The 22,420-nt window shown below is 40.9% G+C and overlaps 1 protein-coding gene across 1 annotated transcript in view; it reads right to left on the minus strand.

Annotated features, from left to right (window-relative positions):
• LOC135538386 (collagen alpha-1(XIX) chain-like) overlaps positions 1–14,007 on the minus strand; it is a 92,236-nt gene extending 78,229 nt beyond the window's left edge. The window contains exons 1-10 of the mRNA XM_064964292.1: positions 13,836–14,007; positions 12,750–12,802; positions 12,595–12,639; positions 11,933–11,965; positions 8,162–8,200; positions 7,954–8,001; positions 4,750–4,785; positions 3,844–3,888; positions 2,281–2,334; positions 1,333–1,386 (exon numbers count right to left, since the gene is read on the minus strand). Coding sequence (XP_064820364.1) covers positions 1,333–1,386; positions 2,281–2,334; positions 3,844–3,888; positions 4,750–4,785; positions 7,954–8,001; positions 8,162–8,200; positions 11,933–11,965; positions 12,595–12,639; positions 12,750–12,802; positions 13,836–14,007 — 579 coding nt within the window. The remainder of the gene's footprint in view (positions 1–1,332; positions 1,387–2,280; positions 2,335–3,843; positions 3,889–4,749; positions 4,786–7,953; positions 8,002–8,161; positions 8,201–11,932; positions 11,966–12,594; positions 12,640–12,749; positions 12,803–13,835) is intronic.
• Between the last annotated feature and the right edge of the window lie 8,413 nt (positions 14,008–22,420).

The following is a 22,420-nucleotide window of genomic DNA, read 5'->3' on the forward strand; positions in this document are numbered from 1 at the left end:
GGAGGGGGAGGTAGGGGGGGGAGTCAGAGGCTAAAGCTGAGGATATCTGTCACCCCACTTCACTATGAATGACACACACAGTGGGGGGGGGAAGGGGGGGTCAGGGAGGGATCTGTCACCCCACTTCACTATGGAAGGTGGGGAGTCAGAGGCTAAAGCTGAGGATACCTGTCACCCCACTTCACTATGAATGACACACACAGTGGGGGAGGTAGGGGGGGGGGGGAGTCAGAGGCTAAAGCTGAGGATATCTGTCACCCTACTGGAATCATTTCACACAACAACAGGGGTTAATTAGGAAATTACACCGCAAAACAATATTATTGTATTTTTTTCATTAGTCCACAGCGTGTTTGTGTGCGTGGAGGAAACAGACCCGGCAGTATTTTATAAACTGTAGCATACAGCCTTGTAAGAGATGCCTAACCACTTGTGTCTGTCTGTAGCATGCAGCCTTGTCAGAGATGGGTGTGTGTGTATAGGCCACGATAGAGCTGAGCTCACCATGCACAGTCTACAGGACTATACCCCAGTAGAACCACTTAATACAGACTATACCCCAGTATGACCACTTAATACAGACTATACCCCAGTATGACCACTTAATACAGACTATACCCCAGTAGAACCACTTAATAGACTATACCCCAGTAGAACCACTTAATACAGGCTATACCCCAGTATGACCACTTAATACAGACTATACCCCAGTAGAACCACTTAATACAGACTATACCCCAGTAGAACCACTTAATACAGGCTATACCCCAGTAGAACCACTTAATACAGACTATACCCCAGTAGAACCACTTAATACAGACTATACCCCAGTAGAACCACTTAATACAGACTATACCCCAGTAGAACCACTTAATACAGACTATACCCCAGTAGAACCACTTAATACAGGCTATACCCCAGTAGAACCACTTAATATAGGCTATACCCCAGTATGACCACTTAATACAGACTATACCCCAGTAGAACCACTTAATATAGGCTATAACCCAGTAGAACCACTTAATATAGGCTATACCCCAGTAGAACCACTTAATATAGGCTATACCCCAGTAGAACCACTTAATATAGGCTATACCCCAGTAGACTATACCCCAGTAGAACCACTTAATATAGGCTATACCCCAGTAGACTATACCCCAGTAGAACCACTTAATATAGGCTATACCCCAAGATCACTTCCTTAAAACAGGAACGTAGTGGCTATCCAATCTGATAGTCGTGCATCATCCTCTACGGTGATGGTGAAACATCTGTCTAATGTCTGCCTGCAGGTCTGTTCTTAAAGGTGTAAGACTTGATTTGAAGCTCTACCTTGTTTCCTTTCAGACCGTCTCTACCAGGTATTCCCTGGTCCCCCGGCGATCCCTAGAAACGGAGGACAGAACAGAGACACATCTGTCAACCAGGTCTTCACACACACACACACACACACACACACACACACACACACACACACACACACACACACACACACACACACACACACACACACTCCCATTACCATACAGATACATTTATCTCTCTCCTCCTCTCCGCATCAGCGGCCCACCATGTTTCACCATCCTTTCCTTTTTCCAGGATGAAATGCCTCTCTTTCCCTCTCCTGCTTCTGAATAAAGACAGATACTCATTATAGGTACAGCAGGTGCAGCAACAGATTGGGGTCCATGCCTGCCTCCGCTCCCTCATAACGTAAAACGCTCCGATCTGCCTCTACCCACTAATTCATTCTCAAATTGAATTATAGGTCGTCTGTGTAACATTTCGAGACTTTGCGCCACCCCCCTTGCCTTCATCAGCTCTCTTCTTCTCTCTCTTACTTTCTCTCCGTCCCGCCTCAGCGGTTTATCTATGTGTTTCCTTATTGTCCTTTGGTAGGTGTAGTTGGGGGAACAGTGGACCAGGGAGACATGAGAGAAGGAGGAAGATGAGATTGTTCTTTCAGGAGGGGTGGGGTCAATTCCATTTCAACTCAGGAACCAATTCCATTTCAACTCAGGAACCAATTCCATTTCAACTCAGGAACCAATTCCATTTCAACTCAGGAACCAATTCCATTTCAACTCAGGAACCAATTCCATTTCAACTCAGGAACCAATTCCATTTCAACTCAGGAACCAATTCCATTTCAACTCAGGAACCAATTCCATTTCAACTCAGGAACGAAATATATCTTCCATAATTGAAACAGAATTGACCACACCCCTGGTTCACATGGTACTTAACACATGTATTTTAAGTAACATGTCTTTTCCTCACCGTCTCTCCTGCAATCCCTGGGAGTCCGATGAGTCCACGAGGACCTTCTTTGCCCTGGAAAACAGAGAAGTGTTAGAGTCTAATATCCCTTCTTCTAGTAATCACAGCCTGGCCCATGGGGACCTGCCTGTCTGGCTAACTGCAGGCAGCCCCAGCAATCAGAGAGTTGTATTCCTGAGCTGCCAACTGTACACCCTAATAAAGACATGTTGTTCTGGAGGCCTTTCTGGTCGCCAAAGGGGTTGAAAGTTGGATGCTCAGAAGAAGACATCTCGGAGGTGTTGGAACTGTGTTGACTGTAGCTAGCCACTAGACACCAGAGGGATATACTACAAAGTAGCTTTAATTAGTTAAGCAGCTAAGTTTGATAAATAACCAGAAATAACTGATGATTTTCTGGTTCATAAAGAAAGCTAAACGTATATGTGTTTTTGGTTGTTCAGTCAATTAGACCAAGCCCATTTCAAGCATACCTTTCTTAAAAAATATTTACTGGCTAACTCCTTGATCCTACTTTGTAGAATATCCTTCAGGACATCCGGCAGTTTTATTTTATTTTAAATGTATAGTCTGGGATTCGACAGTTGTGTCAAGCTCAAAAGGCATTTAGAAGTTATATCTGTCATGAATCAAATGGGTAAATATCAAGAATTGAAAAGACCAAAGAACCATTTCCCAAATACCAGACTGTAGGGGACAAACTGTAGGGGAAGAAAGAAGATTGCAGCAATCTTTTGGTGTTTGACCTGCTGTGAGAATTGCAGCAATCTGTCTGGTTTGGGAGCTTGACCATCCCCTTTAGGTATCAGAGGGCAGTAGAGGAAAACAGGAGCTATTCAAGTGTTCTACAGTAGTTACATTGAACGACCCACTTCCACTTACAGTCAACAGGTGGCCCAGCCTCAAACGTTTGATTAGTCGTACTGGTTGATAAGAATTTTATCAGGATTTTAATCCCCAAGGGCTTGTCTTCCAAGAGTCCATAGAGTTTAAGATAGTCATTTCTCTCTGTAGACCAATATAAATTGCTCAAACGTTTGACATGAGGTAATTAAGCACTTGTCATGCCATATAGACCTAGTTCTAGTTCCTGGGGTGAGTTGCATTACCACTAGCTGCTCAGGGAACCTGAACTAGAACCTAAACCAACTACAGGTGCACTAAAGGTGATCTAGGGTATCTGAGTACTTGGTACACAATGTAATAAATTCTGTTTCCTGTGTCAATCCGAACAGTCTCATACTATTGTACCAATAAGTACAATGGCAGAGGATCATACAGCTTGTGTTGTTGGGTGATAGAGATTCTTTGTTCTCTGGTGATAAAGACTCTTTGTTTTCTGGTGATAGAGACTCTTTGTTCTCTGGTGATAGAGACTCTTTGTTCTCTGGCGATAGAGAGTCTTTGTTCTCTGGTGATAGAGACTCTTTGTTCTCTGGTGATAGAGACTCTTTGTTCTCTGGTGATAGAGAGTCTTTGTTCTCTGGTGATAGAGTCTTTGTTCTCTGGTGATAGAGACTCTTTGTTCTCTGGTGATAGTTTGATTATCTATCGGGTGTTTACCTCTGAGCCGGGCTCTCCCTTTGGACCTGGTAGTCCTAAGCTTCCCTTTAAATCAGTAATGAAAGGAGGGAGAGGCGGGAAGGGAAAGAAGAAAAAGAGAGAGAGAGACCATTTAAAGTTAGATTTGTTTTTCTCTACAATTACTCCAGGACATGTATTAATAAGTGAGACCCTGAGAAAATCTATTTAGCGTCTGGCTTCAGGAAAGAAAACCTACCAAACAAAGCAATTCAACCTGACTTTATAGAACTCCCAGTTTCTATTTAGTCTCGAAACACACTGTAATACACATCACTTTTTATTCCTCAAATATAATTTCTTTGTGTACTGTGAACCTATTCAATTCCAGGCTGCTCATATACAGTATCAAGTATATCATTATGTACTTTATTTAACTAGGCAAGTCAGTTAAGAACAAATTATTATCTTCAATGACGGCCTAGGAACAGTGGGTTAACTGCCTGTTCAGGGGCAGAATGACAGATTTGTACCTTGTCAGCTAGGGGACTTGAACTTGCAACCTTTCAGCTGCTAGTCCAATGCTCTAACCACTAGGCTACCGCCCCAATGTCAAAGGTCCTATAGTACTCAGATCAGTGTAGATAACCAAACCCAATGTCAAAGGTCCTATAGTACTCAGATCAGTGTAGATAACCAAACCCAATGTCAAAGGTCCTATAGTACTCAGATCAGTGTAGATAACCAAACCCAATGTCAAAGGTTTTACAGTCTTTAGATCAGTGTAGATAACCAAACCCAATGTCAAAGGTTATACAGTCTTTAGATCAGTGTAGATAACCAAACCCAATGTCAAAGGTCATATAGTACTCAGATCAGTGTAGACGAGGCCTTTAAAGTGTATGTAATGCTTGTCCTTCATCTGAATACGTAGACTGAACTGGTTACCTTGAAACCATGAGGTCCTTGGAGTCCTCTTTGTCCCTGAAGAAAAGGATCATATAAAGCATTATCCTCATCCTGTAAATCCAATGTCTTTACACAAGAGACGCACAACTGCTGCTCCAGTTTCAACTGTTCTGCCTTATTATTATTGGACCATGCTGGTCATTTATGAACATTTGAACATCTTGGCCATGTTCTGTTATAATCTCTACCCGGCACAGCCAGAAGAGGACTGGCCACCCCACATAGCCTGGTTCCTCTCTAGGTTTCTTTCTAGGTTTTGGCCTTTCTAGGGAGTTTTTTCTAACCACCGTACTTCTACACCTGCATTGCTTGCTGTTTGGGGTTTTAGGCTGGGTTTCTGTACAGCACTTTGAGATATCAGCTGATGTACGAAGGGCTATATAAATAAATTTGATTTGATTTGATTTGACAATAGCGCTGGTGTAAAGTACTACTTAAGTAGTTTTTGGGGGGCATCTGTACTTTACTATTTATATTTTTGACAACTTTTACCTCACCATATTCCTAAAGAAAATTATTTACTTTTTACTTGATATATTTTCCATGTCACCCAAATGTACAGGTTACATTTTGAATGCATGGCAGGACAGGAAAATGGTCCAATTCAACACTTATCAAGAGAACATCTCCGGTCATCCCTACTGCCTCTGATCTGGCAGAATAATTCAACACAAATGGTTTGCTAATTATGTTTTAATGTTGGAGTGTGAGCCTGGTTATTTGTAAATTAAAAAAACATGAACATCGTGCTCTCTGGTTTGATTCACATAAGGAATTTGAAATGATTTATACTTGTACTTTTACTTTTGATACTTAAGTATGTCTAAAACCAAACACTTCTAGATTTTTACTCAAGTAGTATTTTACTGGGTGACTTTTATTCTATTAAGGCATCTTTACTTTTACTCAAGAATGAAAATGGGGTCCTTGTTCCACCACTGCACACTAGTTCCAAACCATGTAGCTATTGTTGAAGTCTTGTTTCTGAATGGCATTCATTCTAAACCCTGTAACTATTGTTGAAGTCTATGACATTCATTCTAAACCCTGTAACTATTGTTGAAGTCTATGACATTCATTCTAAACCCTGTAACTATTGTTGAAGTCTATGACATTCATTCTAAACCCTGTAACTATTGTTGAAGTCTATGACATTCATTTTAAACCCTGTAACTATGGTTGAAGTCTATGACATTCATTCTAAACCCTGTAACTATTGTTGAAGTCTATGACATTCATTCTAAACCCTGTAACTATGGTTGAAGTCTATGACATTCATTCTAAACCCTGTAACTATTGTTGAAGTCTATGACATTCATTCTAAACCCTGTAACTATTGTTGAAGTCTATGACATTCATTCTAAACCCTGTAACTATTGTTGAAGTCTATGACATTCATTCTAAACCTGTAACTATTGTTGAAGTCTATGACATTCATTCTAAACCCTGTAACTATTGTTGAAGTCTATGACATTCATTCTAAACCCTGTAACTATTGTTGAAGTCTATGACATTCATTCTAAACCCTGTAACTATTGTTGAAGTCTATGACATTCATTCTAAACCCTGTAACTATTGTTGAAGTCTATGACATTCATTCTAAACCCTGTAACTATTGTTGAAGTCTATGACATTCATTCTAAACCCTGTAACTATTGTTGAAGTCTATGACATTCATTCTAAACCCTGTAACTATTGTTGAAGTCTATGACATTCATTCTAAACCCTGTAACTATTGTTGAAGTCTATGACATTCATTCTAAACCCTGTAACTATTGTTGAAGTCTATGACATTCATTCTAAACCCTGTAACTATTGTTGAAGTCTATGACATTCATTCTAAACCCTGTAACTATTGTTGAAGTCTATGACATTCATTCTAAACCCTGTAACTATTGTTGAAGTCTATGACATTCATTCTAAACCCTGTAACTATTGTTGAAGTCTATGACATTCATTCTAAACCCTGTAACTATTGTTGAAGTCTATGACATTCATTCTAAACCCTGTAACTATTGTTGAAGTCTATGACATTCATTCTAAACCCTGTAACTATTGTTGAAGTCTATGACATTCATTCTAAACCCTGTAACTATTGTTGAAGTCTATGACATTCATTCTAAACCCTGTAACTATTGTTGAAGTCTATGACATTCATTCTAAACCCTGTAACTATTGTTGAAGTCTATGACATTCATTCTAAACCCTGTAACTATTAACTATTTGAAGTCTATGACATTCATTCTAAACCCTGTAACTATTGTTGAAGTCTATGACATTCATTCTAAACCCTGTAACTATTGTTGAAGTCTATGACATTCATTCTAAACCCTGTAACTATTGTTGAAGTCTATGACATTCATTCTAAACCCTGTAACTATTGTTGAAGTCTATGACATTCATTCTAAACCCTGTAACTATTGTTGAAGTCTATGACATTCATTCTAAACCCTGTAACTATTGTTGAAGTCTATGACATTCATTCTAAACCCTGTAACTATTGTTGAAGTCTATGACATTCATTCTAAACCCTGTAACTATTGTTGAAGTCTATGACATTCATTCTAAACCCTGTAACTATTGTTGAAGTCTATGACATTCATTCTAAACCATGTAACTATTGTTGAAGTCTATGACATTCATTCTAAACCCTGTAACTATTGTTGAAGTCTATGACATTCATTCTACCATGTAACTATTGTTGAAGTCTAATTTTGATGTGTGGCACGATAAAGATTGACCTCCTTTGAACTTTGTATCCTTTTTTTATATTTGCCAACAGCTCTTTCATATATGTTTTGGATGTATCCTAAATGGCAGCCTATTCCCTACATAGTGCACACAAAACCATAATGTCCTCAAAGCTCATCATTAAGCTAAAGACCCTGGGACTAAAGGTAAGGCCTGTTGTATTCGGCGCATGAGACAAATAATATTTGATTTGATTTGACACAGAGTCAAACTGTTTCTTGGTGCCGTGAACATCAATATATTAGTCTTCCTCTGATCTGGACCCATCCTCATGAAGCATCTCAGAGTAGGAGTGCTGATCTAGGATCAGTTTAGCGGATGAATAATGAAATGGATTAAATGGACAAGGGGGAGCGGTTTTCTTTTACACTTGTTAATTATAGACAAATCGTATGAACACTGTGAGCAGGTTGGTACATATCCTATCCTTACTGGATCCCCCATTTCTCCTTTCTGGCCCTTGTCTCCTGATTCAGCCTCCTAAAATAAAATAGAAATAAGGTCATTTTGAAATGCGGAACATTTGATATAAAATAACTTTCATCAAGGTAACACAAAAGATTGAGTTAGCAGTCAGAGTACGACTGCCGTTATGACTGAACTGAAGGTAAAGGTAACTAGGTCGGATGTTTCTACTCACAGAGCCAGACAGATGTCTCAGTCCATGAGCTGTCATTTCCTGGATGGAAAGGACAGACAAAATAGAAGATAGAAGATGAGCTGTCTTCTTCATTGTCACTTATTCGGTAGGTAAGACGTGCCACCTAACCTCCCTTATTGAATGCACTCGGCTCGGCACTCGGCTCGGCCCGGCACTCGGCCCGGCACTCGGCCCGGCACTCGGCCCGGCACTCGGCCCGGCACTCGGCCCGGCACTCGGCCCGGCACTCGGCCCGGCACTCGGCCCGGCACTCGGCTCGGCAGTCGGGGTTGTCAAAATCAAACTAAAGAAGCCTTTTAAGAGAGAAACGGAGGGAAGGGGTGTTTTCGGGTCACTAGACCCTCTTCCACTAGACTAGCCCCTCTGCCTGTACGCCCCAAATGGCACCTATTCTCTATTAAAGTGGGGGTAAATAGTACCATAGGGATCTGGTCAAAAGTAGTGCCATTCGGGATGTATTTTGAGAGTCAGTCCCGGAATCGACCAATCATTGTTGTGGGGATACAAAGCCCCCCTGTGGAGCAGTCCTCCAGCGAGGGTATGGATCGTTAAAGGTCAAGGGTGTATCCCAAATGGCTTCCTCTTCCCTTTATAGTGCCCATTGGGCTCTGGTCAAAAGTAGTGCACTATATAGGGAATAGGTTGCCATCTGGGACGCATTCCCACAGTAACGGAAAGTCGACTTTTCAAGCTGTAAAATGATGTCCTGAGCTTTCCAATGATTTTGTACCACAATTGCAGCCTAGAAACCTGCAATTATGTGAACATGTGTTTTTGGTAGCTTCAAGTTCAACATCTGACATGGTGACCACACCGCTCGCGTTGCCAAATAAATGTACACATACATGTTATTCAACCATCGCACCCACACTGCTCACGCGCGCCAACGAGCGTCTGCGTTGCCAGGCGCTAAAATAGAAGTTGCTTCTATTTGTGGCGCAGAACGCGCTGCAAGTCCTGCCTCTCCTATCTCCTCATTGGTTAATAGATGCAGATACCCATGTGCCATCTCCTCATTGGTTATACCCACGTGGGTGATTGAAAGACGAACTGAGGTCGGTCGTCGTCATGGTAATAGTTTTAGATGCCAATCACCATATAAAGTCCAAAAAAGAAAAAGCCTGGAAGGAGGTGAGGTGACTAGAAACGATTCGGTTCACTGTTTTATGTGTCGATTAATGTTCGGAGTAAAGGACCTTGTGCATTTCAGGTAAAATAACAACTCAACGTTGTTATAAATGTTTAATGCTTTTTGACCTGTCCCCAAATTAATATAATTGGTTCAGAGTTTGTTTTGATATTTCAACCTGCGTGTTGTGATAGCGTTTGATGTGGGGAGACAAAATCAATTTGTGCACGATGGCGGTTTGGGTACGGTGTTAGACTGCCTCTAAAAGCTAGCAAAAATATATATAATATATTATATATTATTCTATTGAACAAGTATGTCAATTTATTCCAACCCTGTTCCTTGTCTTCCTGTTCTTCTGTGTCTGTCTGGTCGAGCCGGATTATTTTAGTGGTAGTTTTGGCTTTCATTTCAACATCTCAGACTGCCATAAATATCTATTTACAAGTTTGTCAATTTGTTCTAATCTTTTAGCCTTCTGCTCTTGTTCATAGCTTAGCCTATTATTCTGTGTCTGCCTGGTCAAGGGCTACGTGTGGGTCATGGAGGGCCATGCAGTAAAACCATGTCCTTATCTTTCCTGTGATGTTGTATAACAAGTTCAGTGTGGAAATCAGCCTTTCAGTGCTTCAAGTTCCAAATATCAGTCTGCCTCCTGAAGCAATTTGTTCTAATCTTGTCTCTTATATCTGTAGCCTTCAGTCAGAGTCTGGTCAAGGGCCACGTGTGGGCTGTCTGTGGGTCATGGGGGGTCACGCATGCCTATAACCCCGCCTGCTGGTTCCTCCTCTGCACTATTGAACAGGAAGGAGGGTAATGGTCTGAACCCTGGTTTCTGCGGAGTCATGGAATTAAACACTTTACGGCAGAAATGATCCCACTGTGTCTCAAATGGCACCCTATTCCCTATATAGTGCACTACCATTGACCAGAGCCCTATGGTACCCTATTCCCTATATAACACACTACTATTGACCAGAGTGCACTACCATTGACCAGAGCCCTATGGTACCCTATTCCCTATATAGCACACTACTATTGACCAGAACCCTATGGCACCCTATTCCCTATATAGCACACTACTATTGACCAGAGCCCTATGGCACCCTATTCCCTATCTAGCACACTACCATTGACCTGGTGCCATTAGGGATTCACCCGTTATCTGTTACTAGGAAGTGGACAGATAAATGCTCATTTAGTTGTATTTGTTTCATACAACCTCCATTTAACTAAGTCAGCTAAGACCAAACGCTGGGCCAACTGTGCACCACCCTATGGGACTCTCAATCACGGCCGGTTGTGATACAGCCTGGAATTGAACCAGGGACTTTTGTGACCCCTTGCATACTGAGATGCGGTGCCTTAGACCGCTGTGCCACTCGGGAGCCCCCTATTTAAGTGAGATTTGGCATTCGACAATTGGCATGGTTGATTTGGCATTTAGAAACGGTTTGGAAGCCACATGATTAATTGATTGACTGAATGTATTTGATAATTAGAAGTAGCTGGCTGCCCCAGCCGGAGACATCAGCACATGATCACATACTGGACTTTGGGTGTTCCAACCAAACCTCAGAGAACTGTAGGCCTAAAATAGCAACATCATTTTAAATCATTTTGCTCCCTTATCGCTTCAATCTTAAAAATCTATTTCAAAATGTAATCCAGTCCAGTTAATTGAGTCCGATTAAGTGGTTCTGATAGAACTTCTTACACAAATAATTGCAAGGCAAGAAAAGGCTTTATGGCCATTAAGTGGGACTCATTACCTGCCACTGTTAAATTGTAAATGAAACGTTTAAGAACAAGTGGACCTGACTCCAGTTGAGATAAGGGATTCATATTAAATGGCACCCTATTGCCTATTTAGTGCACCTCTTTAGACCAGGGTCCATAGGGAACCATTTGGGACACATTCAGTGAAAGACATCAGTAGTCAGAGCATGCATGACACAAAAGTAGTCACTGCGTAGGGAATGGGGTGCCATTTGGGAGGCAGACAGAGTGATATAAAGTAGTAGTAGGAGAAGGAGTTCATTAGTGTAGAGGGAATATTTGTTTAGCGTGCGATGATGTGACGTTGGCTCGGTGCCACTTGGATCCGCGGCTAAACAAGAAACAAGGAGTTGAATTATGAAGGACAGATCTCAGAGGAGTCTGGGAATAGTCTGTTGTTCTCACTACTATTACCTGTCTGGATCGTCTACCAAAGGTCTACCTGTCCATTGGGGTCACATACTAGCCTTTTTCTATACCGTGTTGACACGCACCAGTAAAGGTATGGCCCATTACAATTACATAGTCAGGTAATGTACGTGTAGATTCAGGATTGTCTTTGAGAGATCAGAGGAGACAGAGCATGGATTGCAGGTACTCTCAGATCTGAAAAACATGTAGCCCAAACATTGTGAATGTGGAGCAGGGATAATGCACTGGACCAACACCGACTGTAGAGTCCTGGCTAGTCTTGTTCACGCCCCTCAGTTACTCCTCTCTCCAATAACTCCAAAATAAACTACAGTACAGAACTGTAAAACAGTCTCTTAGATAATATGACTTTATGTCTCAGTTATAAACAGTCACAGGAAACATTAACGCCACAACAATGTGCTCCTCACCGGTCCTGGTGGTCCTCTCAGGCCTTCCTCCCCCTGATAAGAGAATACACAGAGAGCATAGAGAAACCACATGATGTCATACTGTACAGACATGCTTAAAACCTCAGGATGATATTGATCTATTCTTTAGGGAGAATCCAGAAGCCCTGGTTTACAGAGGATTGTGAAATCTCCCCCATCACTGAAGCTGCTGTAACATCTGCTCCTGCCTCCTCGCACATTGATTCAGTCATAACCAACAGTAGCATTCATTCAAACACTATTTACATCTACTTAATGACAACCGGTTTCAGTTGATTGGGTTAGTGGGGTTGGTAGACTGATATACTGTAGTGGGTTAAACAAGGACGCTTCCGAGATGAAAGAACAGAAGGTGAGTCACATGGTGTGTGTGTGTGTGTGACAATTAACAATGATGAAATATCATTATAAGAGAGTTAATTTGCAGCCAGATTTAGACATAAATGAATGCAGGAAAGATAAATAGATCAGGGGTAATCAGACTGGAGCTCACACACACACTCTCACACACACACACACACACACACACACACACACACACACACACACACACACACACACACACACACACACACACACACACACACACACACACACACACACACACACACACACACACAAACACCATTGATGTGACTCACCTTCTGTCCTTTCATCCCAGAGGCCCCGTCTCCACCTGGCTGACCCTGAGGGAGAAGGCCAGGTCAAAGGTTAGAGTTCACGGTTAATGACAGCCACTTTAAATGTCACCACAATAATGTGTTGGAAGGGTGTGTGCTGTGTGTGTGTTACATACCGGATCACCTTGATCTCCTTTGTCTCCTGGGACGCCAGAGTCACCCTTCACCCCTGGATGAGAACAGAGAGAGAGAGTGAGAGAGAGAGCAGGAGAGAGAGAGAGTGAGAGAGTGAGAGAGTGAGTGAGAGATAGAGAGAGGAGAGAGAGTGAGAGAGATAGAGGAGAGAGATAGAGAGAAAGAGAGAGAGAGTGAGCGAGAGGGAGAGGGGATGAGAGAGATAGAGAGAGAGAGAGAGAGAGAGAGAGAGAGAGAGAGAGAGAGAGAGAGAGAGAGGAGAGACACCTGAAACCCCACCTCTTCAAGGAATACCTAGGATAGGATAAGTAATCCTTCTCACCACCCCCCCTTAATGATTTAGATGCACTATTGTAAAGTGGCTGTTCCACTGGATGTCAGAAGGTGAATTCACCAATTTGTAAGTCGCTCTGGATAAGAGCGTCTGCTAAATGACTTAAATGTAAAATGTAAATGTAGAGAGAGGAGAGAGAGAGGAGAGAGAGAGAGAGAGAGAGAGAGAGAGAGAGAGAGAGAGAGAGAGAGAGAGAGAGAGGGAGTGAGAGAGATAGAGAGAGATAGAGAGAGATAGAGGATGTATGTGAACATACAAGACAAGTACAATGTGATTGACAGCAGAGAGAAGAGACGAGAGTGTTGTGTATGTGTGTCTGCGTGTGAGTGTGAACATGACCCCTTTAAATGTCCTAAGGATCTTACAGCACATGCTTATAACCAGCAACACATCATGTTGTCTGTATCATTGTAGATGCTGCGTCTGTGGGTCTACTGAGAGAATGGACTATAAAGCCCTGTTGCACTGCAGCAGTTTTCCACACTGAACCAACCAGGTCCTGATCGAATCATTCTCCTCTCCACCAATAGATGGCACTTGATGACAACAGATCAAGTCTTCAGCTGTCGTCTTTTACACAGCAGGCCTTTCTCTCTCTGTGTGGAATAGGACTGTACAGTCTGCCAATACCACCCAGTGAGTGTGAGTGGACTCAGGCTTATTCACAAGGCACAGAAATGATGGGTGGGCGTCTGCTCTCTTCAGAGGTCCTTTATATCTGTAAAATAGGGACCTTGGAGCAGTAAGGACAGGAAATCAGCAGAAGGGAAGTTAAAGTGCTCAACGCCACTGTGTTCGCCTCCCAGATGGGCAAAGAACCTTGGCGTGACCCTGGACAACACCCTGTCCTTCTCTGAAAACATCAACACAGTGACTCCTGCAGGTTCCTGCTCTACAACATCCATAGAGTATGACCTCACACAGGAAGTGGCGCAGGTCCTCATTCAGGCACTTGTCCTAATTCAGGCACTTGTCCTAATTCAGGCATCGCCCATCTAGACTACTGCTACTCTCTGTTGGCTGAGCTCCATCAAACTTGTCCAAAAACTTGAAGAATGGTTCATTATTGTTTTATTCTATATATTTGAGTAGGAACATTGTTTAATTAGCTCACCTGCTACAACAAAATATATGGGCTTCTTCTCAACCCACACCTTGTTGAGAGAGATAACAGCCTGCCACACAGCAACAGCCACACACATAGAACGGAGTTCATCCCAAATGGCACCCTGTTTCCTATGGGCCCGGGTCAAAAGAAGTGCACTATATAGGGGATAGGGTGCCATTTGGGATGCAGGTATTTTCTGTCCCCAAACAGACGTAAAACGAGCAGCTACATTTGGACTGGGGCTGTGTGAAATGTAACTGTCTACGGATTTATAGACTCCCTTTTCACTTTCAACAACACTTCACCTGTTGTCTGTATTCCTCTTCCCTCCCCCAGCATAGAGTCTTCTGGACCAATCAGGGCAACTTTTAACCTTTTGATGGTTAGCCTCCCTGTGTGTGTGTGTGTGTGTGCGTGCGTGCGTGTGTGTGTGTGTGTGTGTGTGTGTGTGTGTGTGTGTGTCTGTGTGTCTCTGTGTGTCTGTGTGTCTGTGTGTCTGTGTGTGCATCTCTCTCACTCTGTCTGTCTCTCTCGCTTTGTGTCTGTCTCTCTCGCTCTGTGTCTGTCTCTCTCGCTCTGTGTCTGTCTCTCTCCCTCTGTGTCTGTCTCTCTCACTCTGTGTCTGTCTCTCTCACTCTGTCTGTCTCTCTCCTCTCGCTCTGTCTCTCTCCTCTCGCTCTGTCTCTCTCCCTCGCTCTGTCTCTGTCTCTCTCGCTCTGTCTCTGTCTCTCTCGCTCTGTCTCTGTCTCTGTCTCTCTCGCTCTGTCTCTGTCTCTCTCGCTCTGTCTCTGTCTCTGTCTCTCTCGCTCTGTCTCTGTCTCTTTCCCAAATGGTGCTTTTAACAACAGTCATTATGATGTTCCTATCTTTTAATGTGATCTAGTCACTGATTGGTTGGGAGGGTTATGAGCTATTCATAACAAAACAAGCAGACGATTGCCATACATGAACAGGGGAGAAGCCTCTGTGGATAAATTGATTGTGAACATGAATTGACTTGTGAATAGTTTATACTGTATGAATGTTACATACATATAACCTCACCATATAGTTTATTGATTCAGGCCTCTCTTGTAAAATAGATTTGATCTCAATGAGAATAACTTGTTTAAATAAAGGTTACATGGCAATACGAAGGTGTTGTCTTACTGCCACAGCAGCTGTAACCATCTGTAAGGCCTTGTCCCAGGATACCTGTGTTTGACGTCTCTTCACATAGTGCTAAATGAACAGTAACGTGGAGCCCAGTGGTGCACAAGGCAGGGAGGGGACCAGCACAACTGGAGACTACTGTCTAGGTGTTGCTTTGAGGGGCTAGATGTTGACTTTGAGCTAAGCATTCAATATATATCCCTCCCTCTCTCCCTCTCTTTCTTCTCTCTCTACCTCTCTCTCTCTCCCTCCCTCTCTCTATACATTTCCCTCTCTCTCCCTCCTTCTCTCTCCCTCCACCCCCCCCCTCTCTCTCTCCTTGTCTCTCTCCTTGTCTCTCTCCTCCTCTCTTTCTTTCTCTCCACCTCCCACCCCCTCTCTCTCCTTGTCTCTCTCCTCCTCTCTTTCTTTCTCTCCACCTCCCACCCTCTCTCTCTCCTTGTCTCTCTCCTCCTCTCTTTCTTTCTCTCCACCTCCCACCCTCTCTCTCTCTCCTTGTCTCTCTCCTCCTCTCTGTCTTTCTCCCACCTCCCACCCACCCTCTCTCTCTCTCTCTCTCTCTCTCTCTCTACTTGTCTCTCTCCTCCTCTCTTTCTTTCTCTTCACCTCCCACCCTCGCTCTTTCCTTGTCTCTCTCCTCCTCTCTTTCTTTCTCTCCACCTCCCACCCTCTCTCTCTCTCCTTGTCTCTCTCCTCCTCTCTTTCTTTCTCTCCACCTCCCACCCTCTCTCTCTCTCCTTCTCTCTTTCTTTCTCTCCACCTCCAACCCTCTCTCTCCCTCCTTGTATATCTTCTCCCTTTGCCTTTAGCATCTGCAGTGCTGTCTGCCCCTGTTTTGGTCTGTCTGTCAGTGGGAGAGAGATGCTGTTATGGAGATGTGATTCATGGAGTACTCTGCCTATCCCCTCACACTGTGCAACCCACACACACACAAACAAACACACACACACCCACTGAGCATGCCGCCACACACACAACCTGAGCACGCTACAGACTTCTCTAAGGGAGAGGGAGAGGGGACTCCAATCACAGAGAGACATATGTTAGGCAAGCTACAATTTAGAGAAGCAGAACTCTCATATTTCTGTCTAGAGCTCTAGTAGTGAAAGGAGGGAGGGATTGAGTGAGTCAGTGAGTGGTGCTGAGTGTTGTTCACCGTGAAGCTACCTTATTATCAGATAGGACTATTACCTACTACCTTATTATAGTACAGGGCTATTACCTTCTACCTTATTATCAGATGGGACTATTACCTTCTACCTTATTATCAGATGGGACTATTACCTACTACCTTATTATAGGACAGGGCTATTACCTACTACCTTATTATCAGATAGGACTATTACCTACTACCTTATTATAGGACAGGGCTATTACCTTCTACCTTATTTTACATTACATTTAAGTCATTTATCAGATAGGACTATTACCTACTACCTTATTATAGGACACGGCTATTACCTTCTACCTTATTATCAGATAGGACTATTACCTACTACTTTATTATAGGACAGGACTATTACCTACTACCTTATTATAGGACAGGGCTATTACCTTCTACCTTATTATCAGATAGGACTATTACCTACTACCTTATTATCAGATAGGACTATTACCTACTACTTTATTATAGGACAGGGCTATTACCGTCTACCTTATTATCAGATAGGACTATTACCTACTACCTTATTATAGGACAGGGCTATTAACGTCTACGTTATTATAGGACACGGCTATTACCTTCTACCTTATTATAGGACACGGCTATTACCTTCTACCTTATTATAGGACAGGGCTATTACCTACTACCTTATTATCAGATAGGACTATTACCTTCTACCTTATTATAGGACACGGCTATTACCTTCTACCTTATTATCAGATAGCACTATTACCTACTACCTTATTATCAGATAGGACTATTACCTTCTACCTTATTATAGGACAGGGCTATTACCTTCTACCTTATTATCAGATAGCACTATTACCTACTACCTTATTATCAGATAGGACTATTACCTACTACCTTATTATAGGACAGGGCTATTACCTTCTACCTTATTATCAGATAGGACTATTATCAGATAGGACTATTACCTACTACCGTCTACCTTATTATCAGATAGGACTATTACCTACTACCTTATTATCAGATAGGACTATTACCTACTACCTTATTATAGGACACGGCTATTACCTTCTACCTTATTATCAGATATCACTATTACCTACTACCTTATTATCAGATAGGACTATTACCTTCTACCTTATTATAGGACACAGCTATTACCTTCTACCTTATTATCAGATAGCACTATTACCTACTACCTTATTATCAGATAGGACTATTACCTTCTACCTTATTATAGGACACGGCTATTACCTTCTACCTTATTATCAGATAGCACTATTACCTACTACCTTATTATCAGATAGGACTATTACCTACTACCTTATTATAGGACAGGGCTATTACCTTCTACCTTATTATCAGATAGGACTATTACCGTCTACCTTATTATCAGATAGGACTATTACCTACTACCTTATTATCAGATAGGACTATTACCTACTACCTTATTATAGGACAGAGCTATTACCTTATACCTTATTATAGGACAGGGCTATTACCTTCTACCTTATTATCAGATAGGACTATAACCTTCTACCTTATTATAGGACAGGGCTATTACCTTCTACCTTATTATAGGAAAGGGCTATTACCTTCTACCTTATTATCAGATGGGACTATTACCTACTACCTTATTATAGGACAGGGCTATTACCTTCTACCTTATTATCAGATAGCACTATTACCTTCTACCTTATTATAGCACTATTACCTTCTACCTTATTATCAGATAGGACTATTACCTACTACCTTATTATAGGACAGGGCTATTACCTTCTACCTTATTATCAGATAGGACTATTACCTACTACCTTATTATAGGACACGGCTATTACCTACTACCTTATTATAGGACAGGGCTATTACCTTCTACCTTATTATCAGATAGGACTATTACCGTCTACCTTATTATCAGATAGGACTATTACCTACTACCTTATTATCAGATAGGACTATTACCTACTACCTTATTATAGGACACGGCTATTACCTTCTACCTTATTATCAGATAGCACTATTACCTACTACCTTATTATCAGATAGGACTATTACCTTCTACCTTATTATAGGACACAGCTATTACCTTCTACCTTATTATCAGATAGCACTATTACCTACTACCTTATTATCAGATAGGACTATTACCTTCTACCTTATTATAGGACACGGCTATTACCTTCTACCTTATTATCAGATAGCACTATTACCTACTACCTTATTATCAGATAGGACTATTACCTTCTACCTTATTATAGGACACGGCTATTACCCTCTACCTTATTATCAGATAGGACTATTACCTACTACCTTATTATAGGACAGGGCTATTACCTACTACCTTATTATCAGATAGGACTATTACCTACTACCTTATTATCAGATAGGACTATTACCTACTACCTTATTATAGGACAGGGCTATTACCTTCTACCTTATTATCAGACTATTACCTTCTACCTTATTATAGGATAGGACTATTACCTTCTACCTTATTATCAGATGGGACTATTACCTTCTACCTTATTATAGGACAGGGCTATTACCTTCTACCTTATTATCAGATAGGACTATTACCTTCTACCTTATTATAGGACAGGGCTATTACCTTCTACCTTATTATAGACAGAGCTATTACCTTCTACTTTATTATAGGACAGGACTATTACCTTCTACCTTATTATAGGACAGGGCTATTACCTTCTACCTTATTATCAGATAGGACTATTACCTACTACCTTATTATAGGACAGGGCTATTACCTTCTACCTTATTATCAGATAGGACTATTACCTTCTACCTTATTATCAGATAGGACTATTACCTACTACCTTATTATAGGACAGGGCTATTACCTTCTACCTTATTATCAGATAGGACTATTACCTACTACCTTATTATCAGATAGGACTATTACCTATACCTTATTATAGGACACTATTACCTTCTACCTTATTATAGGACAGGGCTATTACCTACTACCTTATTATAGGAAAGGGCTATTACCGTCTACCTTATTATCAGATAGGACTATTAACTACTACCTTATTATCAGATAGGACTATTACCTACTACCTTATTATAGGACAGGGCTATTACCTTCTACCTTATTATAGGACAGGACTATTACCTTCTACCTTATTATCAGATAGGACTATTACCTTCTACCTTATTATAGGACAGAGCTATTACCTTATACCTTATTATCAGATAGGACTATTACCTTCTACCTTATTATAGGACAGGTCTATTACCTTCTAACTTATTATCAGATAGGACTATTACCTACTACCTTATTATAGGACAGGGCTATTACCTTCTACCTTATTATCAGATGGGACTATTACCTTCTACCTTATTATAGGACAGGGCTATTACCTTCTACCTTATTATAGGACAGAGCTATTACCTTCTACCTTATTATAGGACAGGGCTATTACCTTCTACCTTATTATAGGACAGGGCTATTACCTTCTACCTTATTATAGGACAGGGCTATTACCTTCTACCTTATTATCAGATAGGACTATTACCTACTACCTTATTATCAGATAGGACTATTACCTACTACCTTATTATAGGACAGGGCTATTACCTTCTACCTTATTATCAGATAGGACTATTACCTACTACCTTATTATCAGATAGGACTATTACCTACTACTTTATTATAGGACAGGGCTATTACCTTCTACCTTATTATAGGACAGGGCTATTACCTTCTACCTTATTATCAGATAGGACTATTATTACCTATTACCTACCTTATTATCAGATAGGACTATTACCTTCTACCTTATTATAGGACAGGGCTATTACCTTCTACCTTATTATCAGATAGGACTATTACCTACTACCTTATTATAGGACAGGGCTATTACCTTCTACCTTATTATCAGATGGGACTATTACCTTCTACCTTATTATAGGACAGGGCTATTACCTTCTACCTTATTATCAGATAGGACTATTACCTTCTACCTTATTATAGGACAGGGCTATTACCTTCTACCTTATTATCAGAGGGACTATTACCTTCTACCTTATTATCAGACAGGACTATTACCTTCTACCTTATTATCAGGAAGGGACTATTACCTTCTACCTTATTATCAGACTATTACCTTCTACCTTATTATAGGACAGGGCTATTACCTTCTACCTTATTATCAGATAGGACTATTACCTTCTACCTTATTATAGGACAGGCTATTACCTTATACCTTATTATCAGCTATTACCTTCTACCTTATTATCAGATAGGACTATTACCTTCTACCTTATTATAGGACAGGGCTATTACCTTCTACCTTATTATCAGATAGGACTATTACCTACTACCTTATTATAGGACACGGCTATTACCTACTACCTTATTATAGGACAGGGCTATTACCTTCTACCTTATTATAGGACAGGGCTATTACCTTCTACCTTATTATAGGACAGGGCTATTACCTTCTACCTTATTATCAGATAGGACTATTACCTACTACTTTATTATAGTACAGGGTTATTACCTTCTACCTTATTATAGGACAGGGCTATTACCGTCTACCTTATTATCAGATAGGACTATTACCTACTACCTTATTATCAGATAGGACTATTACCTACTACCTTATTATAGGACAGGGCTATTACCTTCTACCTTATTATAGATAGGACTATTACCTTCTACCTTATTATCAGATAGGACTATTACCTACTACCTTATTATAGGACAGGGCTATTACCTTCTACCTTATTATAGGATACTATTACCTACTACCTTATTATAGGACAGGGCTATTACCTTCTACCTTATTATAGGACAGGGCTATTACCGTCTACCTTATTATCAGATAGGACTATTACCTACTACCTTATTATCAGATAGGACTATTACCTACTACCTTATTATAGGACAGGGCTATTACCTTCTACCTTATTATCAGATAGGACTATTACCCTCTACCTTATTATCAGATAGGACTATTACCTACTACCTTATTATAGGAAAGGGCTATTACCTACTACCTTATTATAGGACAGGGCTATTACCTTCTACCTTATTATCAGATAGGACTATTACCTTCTACCTTATTATCAGATAGGACTATTACCTACTACCTTATTATAGGACAGGGCTATTACCTTCTACCTTATTATAGGACAGGGCTATTACCTTCTACCTTATTATCAGATAGGACTATTACCTTCTACCTTATTATCAGATAGGACTATTACCTACTACCTTATTATAGGACAGGGCTATTACCTTCTACCTTATTATCAGATAGCACTATTACCTTCTACCTTATTATCAGATAGGACTATTACCTTCTACCTTATTATAGGACAGGGCTATTACCTTCTACCTTATTATCAGATAGGACTACCTTATTATAGGACAGGGCTATTACCTTCTACCTACCTTATTATAGGACAGGGCTATTACCTTCTACCTTATTATCAGATGGGACTATTACCTTCTACCTTATTATAGGACAGGGCTATTATCAGATAGGACTATTACCTTCTACCTTATTATCAGATAGGACTATACTACCTTCTACCTTATTATCAGATAGGACTATTACCTACTACCTTATTATAGGACAGGGCTATTACCTTCTACCTTATTATCAGGATCAGGACTTATTAACCTTCTACCTTATTATCAGATAGGACTATTACCTTCTACCTTATTATCAGATAGGACTATTACCTTCTACCTTATTATCAGATAGGACTATTACCTTCTACCTTATTATCAGATAGGACTATTACCTTCTACCTTATTATAGGATAGGACTATTACCTTCTACCTTATTATCAGATAGGACTATTATACCTTATTATAGATAGGACTATTACCTTCTACCTTATTATCAGATAGGACTATTACCTTCTACCTTATTATAGGATAGGACTATTACCTTCTACC

Source organism: Oncorhynchus masou, unplaced genomic scaffold (assembly GCF_036934945.1).
Source record: "Oncorhynchus masou masou isolate Uvic2021 unplaced genomic scaffold, UVic_Omas_1.1 unplaced_scaffold_950, whole genome shotgun sequence".
NCBI classification, from domain to species: domain Eukaryota; kingdom Metazoa; phylum Chordata; class Actinopteri; order Salmoniformes; family Salmonidae; genus Oncorhynchus; species Oncorhynchus masou.